Below are 17,998 nucleotides of genomic sequence, written 5' to 3' on the forward strand. Positions count from 1 at the left end.
CGTTTTAAACCGCCCAGCTATTTCTGGTCAGCATATTCTCGTGGTGAAAGGAAGGGTGTAAACGCGTTACGGAAAGAGTTTCTGTTTTCTCGGAAACCGTTCGTCAAAGCCATATGTCACGTCTTAAACGAGTCTTGTAATTCGTATGGCAACAGTGCTAGTGTCGGATGAGAAAATTAACGGCGGTCTCCACGGATGTCTCGTTTAAAATAACGAATATTATTATCATGTTTAAAACATGTTTAAAACATGATTTTTATCAATTCTAATATATATACCTATGTATATACACACACATTACTTTTTTTTAAAACTGTGCAATTAAGTAAATCGCTTAAAGAGTAACTGTCGGTCAAAATCAAATTTATAATAAAATTTTACTGTTATGTTGATTTTCATACAAAGAGATTCTAAAATTTTAATCATACACAAATGTATATATATTTCTAATAGTTATTTAGGAATATATGTATATTTCTAATTTCTAACATGTTAAGATGTCTTGTATAGTAAATAAGTACATGTAGAAATCGCGTGAATTATTCATATTGTAAAAGTTAAGACTGAACTCCCACTGTTGCGCCACGTGTTAGGCCGCTCGTTCGACCTGTGTCACCCGCGATAACCAAAACCAGTGAACGTACGTCATCGTGCACTGCCATTTTCGGAAACCTGTACTGCCGATGGTGAAACGGCGAATCTAAGCCATGTGATATGCGCTTTGCTTGCCTACATAAATGTATTTCGACTGTGCCAATACCTTCTCTCCTGTTTTCTCTTTTGTATTTTTGTACATAATGTATTTTTGCGTCGAGTGCATACGCGTTATCAATGAGTATACGAATCGCGCCTAAACGAAAGAATCCCTTGTACATAATTAACGCAGTTAGCGCGCGAGACTATAATTGTACAGACAGGCGTTAGCGTCGTGAGCCCAATAAATTTCTATCTATACGATACAGAATGACAGCGTCGTTACTTTTGTCTACGTCCACCCTCTCACTGATCCATCACTACAAAAACAGCCGTAAATGTCACTCTTTCTAGAATAAAGCATCGTTTTAAACCGCCCAGCTATTTCTGGTCAGCATATTCTCGTGGTGAAAGGAAGGGTGTAAACGCGTTACGGAAAGAGTTTCTGTTTTCTCGGAAACCGTTCGTCAAAGCCATATGTCACGTCTTAAACGAGTCTTGTAATTCGTATGGCAACAGTGCTAGTGTCGGATGAGAAAATTAACGGCGGTCTCCACGGATGTCTCGTTTAAAATAACGAATATTATTGAATTTTCATGACTTTTTTCATTTTTACGTAATATAATGTTTAAATTTATATATCATCAAATTTATATGCTATTAATATATAATCTTTTAATTACAAATAAATAAGTTATATACATAAAATAATAATATAATTATAAAAAGAATTTAAAGATAATAAATTATAAAAATGTAATTTAAAATATATACATAACAATTCTACTAACAGATATGGATTATTTCTTAATTATATCACATATATAAATGGCTAAAGAAAAATTGATCGACATTGTGCAAAAATTAACATAAAATTTTTAGTCGCTTTTTACAAAGTTTTGCCATATTCTGTGAGTAATTAAATTATATTCAAATGAATAATTATCCATAATATTTCAGGATTGCAATATTCATAAGTCTCAATATAATTTTATGAGTATAAGTAATTTATTGTGTGTGATATGTAGATACATATAATATATGTAAATTCAACATTTTATAAGCCCTGCAGTATTAATCATTTAATTGAAATATAATTATTTTCATTGGGTTTTATTTTTCTATTCATTATTAAACCATATATTGTAATATTTTTCCGCGTTTATGAATAATTCCATGATTTAAATATATTACAATTTATTAAATATTTAAATATACTATCAGCATATATTATCAAAGTATTGTATATCGACGCGCTGTTACTCAAATTCTTCTTTCATAGCTATAAATTTTCTCCCGAATTTATATTATAGTTTATTTTCACTATTATGCACTCTTTATTCGGCATCTACGAATAACGATGCTTCGTGAAGCATATTCCGTGGGAAAATGAACAGCATTGGGCCGCCAGAACATTAATTTCAAACATATTTACACTGTCAAGATACGTCTCCGAGTGTACCATCGATAATTCCCCAATAGTGCAAGCTCGATTAGGCACGCTACATTAGGCACTCCGTTTTCTACGCTTCGTTGACGGTAAATGCTACCTGCTCGTGAAATCGGTCGAGGATGTTTGGAAAGCCGGAAACTGGTAAAAACATGCGTGAAAAAAAGACATATATTTATACATTCGGCAGACAAACGCGTAAGATTTAATTGTGCGAGAACAGCAAGAATCGTAAAAACTCGCTTAGATATACAGTTTTTATAGCAGAGTCGTGTCGCATCAGTCGTTACCCCGTCGAATATTTCTCGAGAAAACGACGGACAATCCGACAGAGCTTAGAGAATCGGTTATACAAATTAGTCACCGGCGCATTTTGTTTTCTCGGAAATAAACTTATTCTTCGGTCACAATCACAACGGAATACTCTCGAGCCTTAATGAGGATTCTGCGTCATTGTGCGACCGTGATGTCCGTGAGCCATCGTAATCACCAATCTTACAAAGAATATTTACGTAATGCGATATCCGTGGTTGCCTGACGATCCGCCACTTCATAATTGCATCTTTGGCACAAACAATTTAAGCGCGATCGCGATGTTCAGCGACACGAACGTTTGGCGCCTGCTGTACGGATGAATCATTATTCCGTGAGGCACGAAATACGGCACAGGAAAGGATGACATCATTAGAATTCTCTCTGTAATTTATTCATTACACAATTGGTCTCGCGTCGCTTTTACTAAACAATTAAATCAAATGGCAAAGGTAAACTTTTAAATTTTTTAACGTTGAGATAATAAAAGAAGCCCTATGAACAAAGACAGTTGATTGGGGAGAAGACTGTCATAGTTCGTAGCGCTGAAAGGGGCAACAAGAGTTTTAATGAATCTCAATGAGGCCCTTGCGCTCTTTGTTTACATTTGGATTTAGCCAACCCGTTGAGGGTGACAGGATTTGAAATTACTTTAGTACTGATGTGCTGGCTGCGACGGACTATAACGGGGTGCATTTTAGAACGAACACTTTGCTCATCGCAACAGACGCGAGATAATGTCATTCGTGGGTATTCATCGTACCCTCCGTTAAGCTATTCACAATGAATCATTATTACAATCTTTGTTCAGCGCGAATCTTTGTTCAGCGTGAAAGTAAGTATACTCTTCAGGAAGTAGTGAGCGTTGTAATAGATTACTTTCGTTTTTAATGTTAATGTTAATCACATATTTTGAAATCGTGCACTTTTGGAATATTAATTAGAAGATACATTGGTAACGATTGATCTCAAAAATTTATGTAGATAGGTACATGTATCTTATTTCCGAGAATATATAATCGATTAAATGTGTGAAATTCTTATTTGTCATTTTTTTCCATTAACGATCTTATTTACATATAATGATCGTTCATTTATATTACGAGCATGAATTTTGCGATATCGATCTCAGGAAGCAATTAAAATCACTGGTCCGAATCCTTTAAGAAAAGTACATACTTGCTTCTTTGAGTCCATCTTTGTTACGCTTTACGAGTTGGAGGTCATTGCAATTTTCTACAATAATGATTGTCATTACTGTATATACATCCGCTATGACTATTTATCCCTTCTTTGAAACAATATGCAGCGTAATACAAATATTTTATGAAAAATCAGTATCCTCAGTGTATTCGCAAAACGAACAATGAAAATGCAAACGAGAATAATTCTCACTGGTTATTTCATGATTATGATTTTTAACAATTTTGGCATGAGTATTAAAGTTTCGTCAAAAATCGATTTGGATTCCAACGAAAATAAAGAAACATTAGATAATCCGACCTTCACGATCTTAAATTCACAGAAATCTGCTAATCCACCGGAATCAATTTTGCGTGCATCTAACCCATCGACATTAATCTGGCGTCAGGGAAATGAGTTCGTAAAAGAAGCAAGAAAAAGTAGGATCTATACATGGCATGTGAGTAATAGATATTATAAAAAAATAATAATGTAGTCTCTCGTCAGTTACGAGTTGAGTTTTGTACAAAACAATATAAATACTGTATTATAATTGCGCTCATTTTTTATATATTTGTAGCATGTGGATTTTTTAGACATTTGTGCATCATAACTGTTAGTTCTTCAAGAAAATGCGAATGTTATAAAGTAGTTGCTTTAAAGCTTCCATATTCATAAAATAAAACAAATAATAAATTATGCAATTAAAAATAATTGTAAAATTATATTTATATACAGAGTGTTTGGAAAGTAATAAAAAATCTTTCGCATAGGGGCAGAATGGACTAAACTGAGAAGAAAAGTCCTCCACCATTTTACAATTTTCACAATAGTTAATAAGATATTAATTACTAAAATTGTCGAAAATTTGTCTTCAATAATTTTTTATCAAATACTATTAACTCAAATACTATCAACTTTTATCTTCAATAATTTTTTATCAAATACTATTAACTCAAATACTATTAATTTTTGTCTCTTTCAGTTTTTCTGTAAAGTTGATAGTATTTGAGTAAAAAATTATTGAAGACCAATTTTCGACAATTTTTAGTAATTAATATCTTATTAACTATTGCGAAAATTGTAAAATGGTAGACGACTTTTCTTCTCAGTTTAGTCCATTCTGCCCCTATGCGAAAGATTTTTCATTACTTTTCAAACACCCTGTATAATTTAATTTATATATGAATAATACAATACTTAATATAATGATTAAAAATTAAAGCATTCAATTCAATTTAATTTAAGCAGAGAATTTTCATTCAATTGATCGCATAACCTATTCATCTTTTAATTTTATCAAATGTAGAGCTATTAATATCAAATCAGCAATTAATATCAATTTCGCAACATTATAGCTTTCTCAAATAACCAGTTATGAAACATTTGTAATATAATGCATATTATAATGCATACATTCGGAATGTATCCCAAATTATTTCAAATTTATATATTAGTATTAAATTTATATCTTAAACACTCATGAGAGAGAGAGAGAGAGAGAGAGAGAGAGAGATATCGAGTTCATATAAAATTTATAAGTAGAAAATTCACCATCAAGTTTGTTTAAAATACTAATACGTACCATAAATATTAGAACATTTACTATTATCAAATTAATTTAATAATTTTGTATTTCCACTATTTTCTATGTTTATTTAATATTTGACGCGCTTATACTTATTTTTACTAAAGTTTAATTTTAATCTCTGTTTAACTAATTCTTTATCTTTTTCTAATTGAGTAAGTTAAACTGAGATTAAAGTTAATCTAAATTGAATAGAAACGGCATTAAATAATTTTCCTTCTGTATTAAGGAATTTTACAGAACTTCGACCTATGAAAATTAATTAATTATTTCATTTCAATTATTACGTTATTATTAGAAAGTTATTAACCATATAATATATTGGCGTTAAAAACTATTGCAGCTCTTTTAAGGTAATGCGATAATTAAATTGTATTTTTTGTAGGAAGATTCAGCGAAACAACCAAAAATAATCAATAATATTCAAGTCGTTGTAAACAGTAATGATAGTATACTAAATGAAAATTCTTGCAAATACGGTATATGTAACGTGTCCATTTCCTCGAAATCAGACGAAAAAGGAAATATCGTCACCGAAGTGCACTTCAGCATTATCACGAAAGAAAAACCGAATGTTAAGTTCGATGATATTCCAGTAATCAATGGTTTTCGAGGTGTCAGTAAGGACTATGATAAGCGACCAATTTTTCATTCAATAAATTCGCCACGTTCAATAGATGCGCATTTATATTTTAATAACATTCCACAGGTGAGAAAAAAGTTCGTTTGTTCCACTATATGAGATTTAATGCATGAGAGTCAATATTACAATAATTAAAGCTCACTTTCGATGATCTATAATTATGTATAGATTTTAGGTAGAATTTTATTTACAATTCTACATGCTATATATTTGAATATTGTGTATGTTTTATATATTATAGATGTTTATATATTTCTTTAAATATTTTTTAAATAATAGTACATAAAAATATAGAATTTTATCTCCTTAACAGTTTATTACAACTATATAAACCATCTAAAGTGAGTTTAAAAAATTTCTTGTGTGTGTGTGTGTGTGTGTGTGTGTAATATTTCAATATCTTAAAAATGTGCTCTTCTTCTACCCTAACAGATTCAATCTAATTATCATGGATATGATGAGCCCTGGCATGGACGAACTTTTCGACAGCCACAAATGTATTGGAATTCTCATTTTGGAAATCATGGTAACGTGAGATTTCGGGGTCATAAAACATAGACACGAGATAGATCCATAGTGGATGATAAAATTGAACCACCACTTAGTAAGACCAAACCCAGCGACGACAAATAAAATTATTACATTTATTAAATTGTAAAACTTTAATGATGTAAATGTTACTATAATCATGTTATTAAAAGCACTTTAATGATCACATAATAAAATTAAGAAATCAATATAAAAGCGTCAAGAGTTTAATTTATGCATAGTAGATACAATAATATGAATATATTTAAATATATAAATGTAATAATTAAATGCAGAATAGTCATCAAAAGTGTTACATTTACTCAGTATTACTTGAGTAGAAAATAACACTCACATAAAGATCTTATGAAGATTTTTAAATGTGTATATCGCAATAATTCTTGCTCGCGAACGGATAATCAAAGAATCAAGTTATTAACAATTATAGAAAATCACATATAAAAGTTATAACTTTTAAGAAAGAATTTTAGTTCTAAGAGAAATTTGAGTATTTGTGTGGTAATCTTAAGGAAATATTTGAGCCTGAGTTTCGAGAATTTTATGGTACACTCTTACTTTGTAACAACAACAATTTTGAATTATAAAACTTTATCATTATCATGGTACGTTCTATACAGTACATGATAGTAAATTAATGATTACAAACATAGATACGATTAAGAACGTAATTTAATTAATCATATAGAGTACGATAAGAAATTTTTCCATTATCATTAACGCCAGTAATGGAAGACTTATGGTTAATCGGCCTGCCATCCGGACCGGTCATACTGGAGGAGCTCGAACTAGAGAATACTCCATAGTTGTTACCCGATGGCGGAGGAAGATCATCAGCAAATCTGGACTCTATTCCTGGAGAAGCCTATGACGGATAGATCGCCGGTAATAAACACTATATTGAGTAGACTGGAATCTGATTGTGTGCAAAATGAAGCATATTAACTGGACAATTTTTGTATTGCTTTTTGCGTGCGATAACTCATAAAAAAACGTAAAACTCACGGGACTGATTTGGCCAGATCGAAAACCACCATATGGGCCTAAACCAATGCTGGCACTCGAAACCTGAGGTACGCCGCCACCATAATTTTTGTCATCGTAATTAGCAGCTTCATTGAGCAAACGATTGTGGAGCTCCATGTTGCTGTACAATATAAATTCTTATTTACAATATACTTTAGAAATTGTATGAATGACAATTTGCAATCACATTAAACAAATTTTAAATATTAGATACAAAACATTGAATGCTTCTCCTTGATCTTCGTGATAAGAAAGTAGACAATTCCTAAAACGAAATGACAAGGGAAGAAACATCACCAAAAGAGCAAATAATACAAAATGTTACAGTAATTAATCATAGGGACAATGCTGTTTTAATTATCCAATTTTATATATAAAAAGTTTTACTTTAAAAAAAAAACTTCAATATTTTAAAAATGTACTTATAATAATATACACACTTATTGATAAAAATAATCTAGAATTTATATATTTAGAGAGAGATCTATTTTATTAATTAAATGACAGACTTGAAAGATTTCTCTGATGTTAAACGTTAAAACGATATTGAAATTGTGTAAATACAAATGATTTCATAAATATAATTTCAAGGAATTTCACTCAAATTAATTTTATGCTTCGACCATTTGCAATTTATATTACTCGAAGACTTACGCCTTATGTTGTGCCTCGATCTGCGCCTGAATTTGTTTGATCATATTAAAAGAAGGATCATTAAAGCTAGGAAATTGCCCTGGGTAAAAGAATCCGGGTCCTGGGTTATACGGATCTGCGAAAAAATACAGTGCACGATAAGGTACAAATAACGACATATTATAAAAATCATGCATATATACATGCGATTACATTTACTTATAAATCATATAAGTTAATATAGACTATCTAAGTAAAAGTATACCTAACAAATAAATAAATAAATACATAAACACATACAAGTAAATAAATATATAAATAAATAATATAAATGTACAAACGCACGCGAATATAATATAAATTAATAAATAAATAAATGTCGAAAATTATTGTCACGACGTGAGTCGCTTTATATAGTATAAGATCCAATTACGTTCGACAGACTATCATGCATTTTTAAAAGAACATCAGCACGATTTCGTCGAACAAATTTCGAGATACGTAATTCTGATGTCTCTTCTTTGATATCCAATTGGTTTCAATCTTTTGCCGATCTTTTACAAACACCGAGAAATGTCCAAACCACAGCATGCAACCCCAATTCATTCATTATCCTCCAAAATTCGGAGTCAATCTTCGTCCTTGCATTTTTGGGTTCATGCTCGTACCTCCGCCGAAATTGAATCCGTTCTGATTATTCTTGTTCGGTGAGATATCCTTGCTCGGTGAGGCATCCTTATTTGGTGGATTATCCGGATTTGGTAAATTATCTTGAAATCCTCCTCGACTACCGAAAGACGGGGTCGGAAATCCCGTCGGTGAAGCCGCCGTGGGAAATCCCATTGGATATCCCTGATATCCTGGATATCCAAAACTTCCAGCGGACGCGCCTGCGGATGCGAATCCGGGCCCGTTGTTTGTACCGGTCCATGCATAGTTCGGGTTATAACTTGGTATAGAGTTGAATCCAGAATAGGGATCGAAACCTGAATCATAACCGCCAGATCCGAATCCGGGTCCGAATCCAGGTCCGAAACCGGATCCGAATCCGGGTCCGAATCCGGGAGCACCAAATGGTCCAGGAGTTGGTGCTTCATTCTTAGGTTCAGGTTTCTTAGTCGAGCCTTCAGGTTCGTCGACATTCGAACGTGGCTGAATGTTCGGTTTCTCGGACGTCGGTTTCGTACTTTCTGGAGTTGTACTAGGCGTAGTGGATGGAGTTGTTGGAGTAGTGGAAGTAGATGTGGGAGTACTGGCAGAAGTGGAGGTCGGAGTAGTCGTAGGAGACGTCGCCTCTGTGGTAGTGGTGGGTGTAGTAGTTGGTTCAGTAGATGGGGTGGTAGGCGACGTTGGAGGTGTAGTCGATGATGGTGTAGTTGATGATGGTGTGGTCGATGATAGTGATGTTGTGGAATCTGTTGTCGAGGAGGTTGTTGTAGTTGCTTGACTGGTAGTAGGTTTGGTGGTACTCTCACCATTCGAATCGTCAATTTCTCGCTTCACTCTAGACATCATGGCGAACGATCTGTCGACGTGTTGTCCTCCAGCTTCAAAAAGAAACGGAAACAGAAGAGCAATTTTTTATCGATTGTTGTTACTTTAGCTGAAACTCGTTTTGTTGATAATTCTCAGCTACTAATTGAAAAAGCATTGTTAGTTGCAACATGTCTTATGAGCATATCTTGAAATTCCATCACCAGAGACACATAATTATGTACTAGAAATATTACTAGTCACACTCACACAATTACAATATGCGTATAATAATGCTTAATGTAATAGATAATAGATAACATTTAATAGATGTGTTACTAATCACAATATTGCGTAAATAGTAATGTTTAATAAAGATAATGTGATGTGCGCTCAGATTTAAATGGTATACATATACATGTAGTATTTTATAAGCAGATACTAATATTCGGGAAACATTTAAAAATCACTCATATAAAATATACGACAATTAAAATCTTGATTTAAATCCAGAATTTGAACTATTTATAATGAAAACCATCAATCTATCAAATTATTAAAAAAACAAATTATTTTTATCACTGACTCATCTTCAGCTTAATTAGATAAAAATTAATAATAACTTAACAAACATGTGATACGTGACATTAACCGCGATAATATTGAAGTTATACAGTCACGTTAATTTGATAAATCACGTACCTATAACATTTCTTTTTTGATAATATTGTGATGTTTAAAACCATTGATATTGCTTCATCTCACCATTTCATCTTATTTATTAGTAGATATTGTATTTAAATTAAAACTCTTTTTTAACTTACCTTTCTATTATTTAATTATCTTATTACTACAAATGCACACATATTATATATTGTAAATTTCCATTTTATATTAGAAAATATATTTCACTGATAAATTTCACCTATTTACAGAAAAGCAGGCACATTTTGATAAGTCAATTAGCGTCGTATCAATATGATAGCAATAGCGTGTTATGCACGAGACAAGAAAACGAAAAAGAGAAAATATAAGAAGATAATGAAAAAGAAAGTCTTCTCATGAGTCAAGGTGAAGAACGGAATGAGGTCACGGTCTACAGGCGTCAAATTATCTTCATTTGGCTAGCAGTTGTGTGAGCAGTTACACATGTGTTTATATGCGCAGACGAGCATGCTGTATCACGGAAAACGCATGATTGCACAGATGAACATCAATCTTGGTTATCACGATTAATATCGTTCATGCTCTTAGCAATCGACGATTTAATGACGCGTATCATTAATGATATTAATGCAATAATCTTCTATGTTTCTACATTTCATTTTCACGAAACAATCGGCGCGGATAATTTTGTTGCGTCAAATAAAATTATGTATAATACACGTATTATTATTTTCTTTTTCTAATTTTCTGTCATATATCTAAATATTATGATAATTATAATTAATCAAGAATAAAATATTGAGAATAACATAGACGTTTAAGGCGTGTATAATAAAAACCAGATATAATAATGATGGCTGAAATCTATATTATATCGTTATTTATAAATAAAAAATATTGTTACTATTAATGGATAATCTTAAAGAAAAGGGAAAGAAATTAAATGTATAAATTGCCTCACGCAAATTAACATTTAACAATTTGCACAATTACCATAAATCGTAAATAATTTCAAATCATAAACTGAAAAAAGCTTGTTTAGTGATTTAATGATGAGTTATGAAATAAAAAAAGATTTTTGGTAAAGATTAGTAACAATATTTATAGCAAAATAATTAATGTCATAAATAAAAGATTATCTTGAGTTATTCATTTTTCGAAATATCTCTATCTACAATCGTACAATTTCTGAACGTTTACGTTCAGAAAGAGAATGCTAACAGCCTGACAGCAGACTTCCCCTTTGGCATTGATTAAAATCATGAAATCATTTATACATCGAATTCGTCGTGGAATTTTGCTGCGTTTGCTACTCTCGCAATTATCCTGAAATACCCGCGCACCGTCAGCTATTTCTGGTTAAATGCACAACGTTGTTGTTATATAACTTAATACTAGCTTTAATTTTTATCAACTAGCTTTAATACTAGCTTTAATTTTTATCAACCTTGATGTACGTAGCAACAAGCAATTCTTTTTTTAATAATTTTATTTCGTTAACAATTAACATTGCAGAATTAGCTCGATCGATAGATCATTTACATATTATGTCACACATTGCACAAAACACTAAAAAGATTATCTGATAAAAGTGATTGAAGATGGGAGAAAAAAATGTTATTATGCATCGAACTCATGATTTCTTTTTAATTACGATGAATATAATTAATTTCTAGTACGTAATTTATCTTCCCATCTTGTTTTCATAAATTAGTACATTGAATCTAGTAGCAAACATTTGTAATAAAAAAAAATGTAAAAAAGAAGATTTTCTCATACAAAAATAAACTTTAACATTATAATTGCAATCCAAATGTGAATCTTAATTGCGGAAAACAATTGATGTCAAAATATTTGGTGCGTTCAAACATACAGTATCACATTAGTAAACAAAACTGTTAAACTCGCTCATGAATGAGAAAAAGGAGCCTCAAGATCGCTTACTCACATCCGTAAGGATAACCAAAAGCGGATCGAGCTTCCGTAAAGGATCCTAGGACAGCAACCAAAGCGAACAATGCGAAGATCTTATTATCCATTTTTCTGATGATATCGTCGATCAGTCGGTGTACGTAAGTTAACGCGGAAAAACCAAGAAATAATAATTCTTACGTATATTATTGCTTATTATTTATGTATCACTACTTTATCGCGTAAAGACCGAATGATCCTGATGTTGCCGCAGTCTGCAAAAGAATGACTGACTCAGATGGTGCTGCGATCATCTTATATAGCATCAACTCGTATTAGCACTTCATTACCTCCTAGCACTTTTCCTTGCGATCTTACGTTCATGAAAACTTCAAAAGAAATTTTACGTCATATTATTGATAAACGTCACGCGCGAAACGTGGATTATCCAGACGTGGATTTGCAAAATTTTATTGGCATTTGTTGCAAGATTGCTACGTGCCGCAATTTCATTTATAGCGTTATTACAATAAAAATTTACGAATAAAATTCGATTTCACTATTGTATTGAGTTATAATTGCACCAACATTAATGACTTTAAATTATTTACTATTTTATTTTTGTGCTAAAATTTTCAGTATTATAGTTTTTGATTTAAACAAATGGATTATAAAATACATTTCATTTATAAAAAATAAAAATTAAACATTTTTCCCGTCTTGCAGTTTGCAATAACTGTAATTTCTATATAAATCTATGAATTGTTATAAAAAAATTTATTTACTGTTTTTAAATAAAGTAACATTTTTTATAAATATGTCGAGATTTCATATTATAAATTTACTTAGAAAGCAAAATCGAGCTGAATTAATATTTCTTTGTTCCACGATTATTCTGCGTTCGTTTTAATAGAATAGAATCGTTCAGACCTTGACAGTGAGTTTGCTCTTTATATCATACCATCCCAATTCTTGTTATGTTGTTTTTATTTGGGAAAAACACATGATTTCATTTCTATAACTTGCACCACGATAACCCTGCGATAATAGCAGCGTAAGTAGGAAATAATCACGGACGGTGGAAACGTCTTCTTTTGATCATTGATTATAATCGTAGGATATATTCAATATCGAAATAGTACAGTCAAGATTGTAAAGGATTTTTCCATATCGAGAAGCCAGAGCGTTAATTATAGTTTTTCATTCACGCGAGATTTTAGTAAGCACTTGCATTTATGAGATTCAAGTTATCGTGTCCATATATGAAATTGCAACAAGTTGAAAGAAAAACGAAGTATTTTCTACATGTTTAACTGATATACATATTTATGTAGATATTTGTTTCATCGTTACAGATGAGAATATATATTCGCTTTTACAATATTTATGAATTACTTGAATAGAATTATACTTTTCTTTAATTTGATTTTTTATAATTTCTTAATTTTTTAAATCCCTTCTGATCCTTTCTAAACAAATGTACATGTTTCGACACGTAATCTATCCCGGAAAGGTTTTAATTTTCAATTATGTATATTCCGAACGCTATTAATACTAATCGAAATAATCAATATGTTTTTCAATTTATTCCTTAGTACTTATGATTGAAAGAAAACACATTAGATAGTATCGAGACTTATTGTTAGACAGTAAGCATTGCTGCTTAAAATATCTCTAATATCTCTTTGAGATATAAGAATATTTCTTCGTGACCTATCACTTCTGATAATCTGATTACGAGTAACTTTAGCTTCCTTTAATTGCAAAATCCAATACTGTATATACTTTCATTGCCATCAATCATAATTTTTTCAGTAGTCAATATTTCACCCAGTATCGTCATTAATAGCGTCAATTTGCGTGTAATTGTTTATAAATAATAATGGCCTGTCACTAGACGATCGCGGCTGGTTTCCACATCCTGTTAGACTGATAATCGATCCAGGATATTAATGATTACTCCATCGTTCTCTGGCCCCCTTAAACCCGCGCCCGAAGCTTGAACGCGTATTTTCCAATTAATCGATCAGAGTAATCCTACAAACGATTGATTATCGGCTAGCAGCTAACAAATTAGTACCCTTTCAGTTGCATTCGCGGAACTTCTATGCGCAGTAATATTTCATTCAAACAAATTATGATCAGCATAAGTAAAATGTCTTAACACGATGCACCGCCTCATGATATTGTTGCACGTTTAGTCACGAAGCGACGTGACTAAACTCAAACGCACATATTTTCTAAATGAGCGATAAAAATATTCCATTTCGGTGAAAAATGATGCACCAAAAAATGTTAAGGAATCGATGTTAAGGATGTATAATACCTAGTTTTACAAATGTGTTAATATTTATACTTTAAACAAACTATATACATATCAAAGTTGTGTTTATAACGTTCTGTTTTTATTGAACAACACATTTTTATAGTTTATTTATTTTATTTGTTATTATTTTTATTATTATGAACTAAAATTAAGAAATGATAACAAAAATCTAAATTTTTTTTATAAGTTGAGTTATAAGTATTTTAAGTTTTCAAAATAACTTATATAAAGTCTCATTCCAATTCATTGATTAGTTTCAAAGACTTAGAACAAATAAGTATTTCATTTACTGAAGAACTATATAATCCATCGCAATATAACTTTACATAAATAATCTTGAATACCTAAAATACTTACATTAAAAAATTGAGAGATTTTTCTAATTTACTTTATGATACATTTTATATACATTTCTATTACAGCACATTAAAATAACTTTAGATTAAATAATAGCAGATTAAAATAACTTATGACCCAGACAGTACACTGTTACTAAAAAAATTTGTTATATTACTTTTAAATGCGATTTAGAATAATCTGTAATTTTTTCATAATTTTCTCATCATTTTAAAAATATGTGCAATATATAAGAATGAGCAAATATTATATTCGTGTCGTAAAGAAATTTGTATTTTTGTTTACACGATTACATTTACATATAAAACCAGACACATTTCTCTATACAACGCTGTAAATTTATTTTTTGTTTTCAAAAAACGATAATGTATATATTTTCTTTTCCATTTATCTTTCAACATAAAAGTTAATCACTTAATAATGACATTCCAATTGTAAAGTAATTTTTAGTTTAATTTTGTTATCGCTTGATATTCTACCGTAAAAAGTCTTGAACGAATATCATTAATGCCTAATTTCTTCACCTCTAGATAACTTTATCCAAAAGATATCTCCCAGGTTATAACGGATATCTCCTGTATAAGGTTATTCGCAACTTATCTGGAAATGAAAAAATTGGGCATAAGTCATCCAAGAACTTATCTTTGACATTTTTGAGTTCTCAATGACCGAAATATCCAAAATCTTTCCCAGCATCAATTGCTCATAACAGTCATAATCTTGCTCTTTCTCTTTCTCTCTAGGCAAACTTTTTTTTCTTTCAAATAATCGAATGACGCGGCTGTTTGGGAAATACCCATCGCGGAACTTGATAATCTTCTACGCAATACTCTGACAGCTGCTTTGCTCCTTCCTGACCGCCCTATTGTTTTCGAAAGTAAGATACCATGCTCCGTCTTCGAATAAAGCAAGAATGACCACTATAGCCAAGTGTACACATATTTTATAGGTATATTGTATATGTTGATCCCTTATCTATGCAAAATTTTTTAAAACTGTATGACATATATAAAATATTTTCGCAGAATAAAATTTTTATCTAATTAAATAATTTATTAATTGAAAAATATCGATATATCCATTCTTTTTTAAAAATAAAAATTATAAAATACTTTTAATTAATTGTAACAAGTCGAACCAATCTGTGTTTATAAATTACGAGATATTAAACAGCAGAAAAAATGCTGTACCAATTTATATGTATAAGAATATATATAGTTATTAAATAAAGAATATTCTCCAAAAATGTAGAATAAATATTTATATCAACAGTGACTTCCGTTAATTATAATCTAAAGCACAAAAAATGAGCAGAAATATTGCATTTCGCGAAATAACTTAGACTTTATATCTGACCTTTTTTTAACGTGTTTAAATGTGTTTAACCTTGTTTAATCATCTGATTCGACAGGTATTTCGTGTAGCCTTCTAGATTTTATGACTCGTTATGCATTATTAATGATTAAAAGACGTGACATTCTTCTTTTAAAGACTATTGACCTCAGCATGTATAGCTATTAAAAAAAAAAAGATAATGATTAATATTTAAATAAGTCATATAACGCGTAACTATTTCTTTTAGATATACTCGAATACAAACAATCGATCTAAGAAGCGAATTCGCGTATAATATAATCGAAGATTACATCAAAGAATTTAAATGCATTATAATTTTTTTCCCGGATATCCGCTGTTAGCAGAAACGAATGTTTACGAAAAGTGCGAGTTTCATTAAGCAAGACGTTTCATAATAGATTTGTACACTTTTCAATATTATACATATAATTCATAAGGCATACTTATACCTATTGCAGATAAACAACAGAGAATTACTATATATTTGTTTTTCCATTGTACTTAAAAATTTTTCAAAAGCTAAAATTCTTACAAGTCTTCAGGAATTCCGATAAAACAACGCTTAATACTTTTTGAACTTTTAGAAGATAATGCTTTGGCTTATTATCAAATTTTTACAGTAGAATGCGCCGTGAAGCATACAGAAATACTGTATACAGGGTGTTCGGTAAGTTATGACAAAGTGATCATGCATAGATAGAGCGGACTAAACTGACACAATGAGTCGAAAAGTCCTTTACCAATTTGCAAAATTTTCGCAATAGTGAACAAGATATTCTAAAGATTATCGAATAAGCTGAAAAAATCGACGCATAAAACATCTTTAAAATTTCTTTCAGAGTTCTTCATGAAATATCTATTAAAAGATATTTCTCAAAGAACTCTTAAAAGTATCTTAAAATTGTTTTATGCATTGATTTTAGACATTCTGCTCAATGGGTAACTAAAAACAAATTGCAAAATGGTGAAGTACTTCCATTCAGTTTAATCCGCTCTATTTACACACGAGCGCTTTGTCAAAACTTCTCGGACACCCCGTATACACAGAAATAACGAAGGATCATTAACATAGACCAAGTGTCTAGAGCTGATACTAAGGTTTACTAGCTTTACTTGATAGTACGAGATATATATTTTTCTGACTATATATAAGTTGAGAGTACCTAAGAAAATTTAGAAAGGTTCGTCTTCTTAAGCGTTTGCTTCTACTTATTTGCGGTTCAAGAAATTTTATTCATCAAGTGAAATCATGAAGCGTTTTGTATTATTGGCAATGTTCCTCACTGTGCAAGGGATAACAGGTAACAGCTAATATATATTTTATTATATAAATATGTATTTTTCCTAAGTATTATATGACTCTAACCAGTTTTGGTATAATAAATTATTCAATATAAAATAGGTGTGTGTGTGTATGACAAATTAATTATTTAACATTTTTTAATACTGAAATAATTTGATATTATAACATAATTGTTTAAATGGCATTCGAACAATTGAAAATTCGCACGATTGTTCATTTCTGTACAGGCAAAGTATTACAAACACAAAATAATTTACATCAAAAGGGATTTCTATTAACATACGCTTATGGAAGAATATCCTTATATCATATAATATAGAGTAACTCCGGTATATACCGGTATATGCCGCATCTATCAAAAACTTAATTTATTAAGTATTATTTATTATGTTTATAGTAAACGAACTATATCAGTAAAAACTTTGTACTGTCTACTACTATGAAAAAAATATTAGAGAGAAATCCGAAATATTTATTTTTCATATTAAAAAAATCAACTTTTTGAAATCTTGTATTTTTGCCGCATATCTCAT

General features: G+C 30.7%; 1 protein-coding gene and 1 pseudogene across 2 annotated transcripts; one reads left to right on the forward strand and one right to left on the reverse strand.

Moving 5' to 3' along the window:
• Window positions 1–3,531: 3,531 nt before the first annotated feature.
• On the forward strand, window positions 3,532–6,618 carry LOC108722594 (uncharacterized; annotated as a pseudogene).
• Window positions 6,619–6,890: 272 nt separating this feature from the next.
• Window positions 6,891–12,412, reverse strand: LOC108722614 (DNA-directed RNA polymerase II subunit RPB1). Of its 2 annotated transcripts, none has more exons than XM_018447810.1 (5): window positions 12,161–12,412; window positions 8,742–9,620; window positions 8,095–8,209; window positions 7,420–7,561; window positions 6,891–7,279 (listed from the first exon to the last, which is right to left on the reverse strand). In XM_018447810.1, exons 1-5 carry the CDS (start codon window positions 12,249–12,251, stop codon window positions 7,091–7,093), a joined length of 1,416 nt encoding a protein of 471 aa, XP_018303312.1. In that variant the 5' UTR covers window positions 12,252–12,412; the 3' UTR covers window positions 6,891–7,090. The 2 variants fall into 2 exon arrangements, with proteins under 2 accessions (XP_018303312.1, XP_018303313.1); XM_018447811.1 differs by having other exon boundaries at window positions 7,197–7,330; window positions 12,161–12,411.
• Window positions 12,413–17,998: the final 5,586 nt, after the last annotated feature.

This window comes from Mycetomoellerius zeteki, unplaced genomic scaffold, assembly GCF_001594055.1.
Source record: "Mycetomoellerius zeteki isolate Tzet28-1 unplaced genomic scaffold, Tzet1.0 scaffold211, whole genome shotgun sequence".
NCBI classification, from domain to species: Eukaryota; Metazoa; Arthropoda; class Insecta; order Hymenoptera; family Formicidae; genus Mycetomoellerius; species Mycetomoellerius zeteki.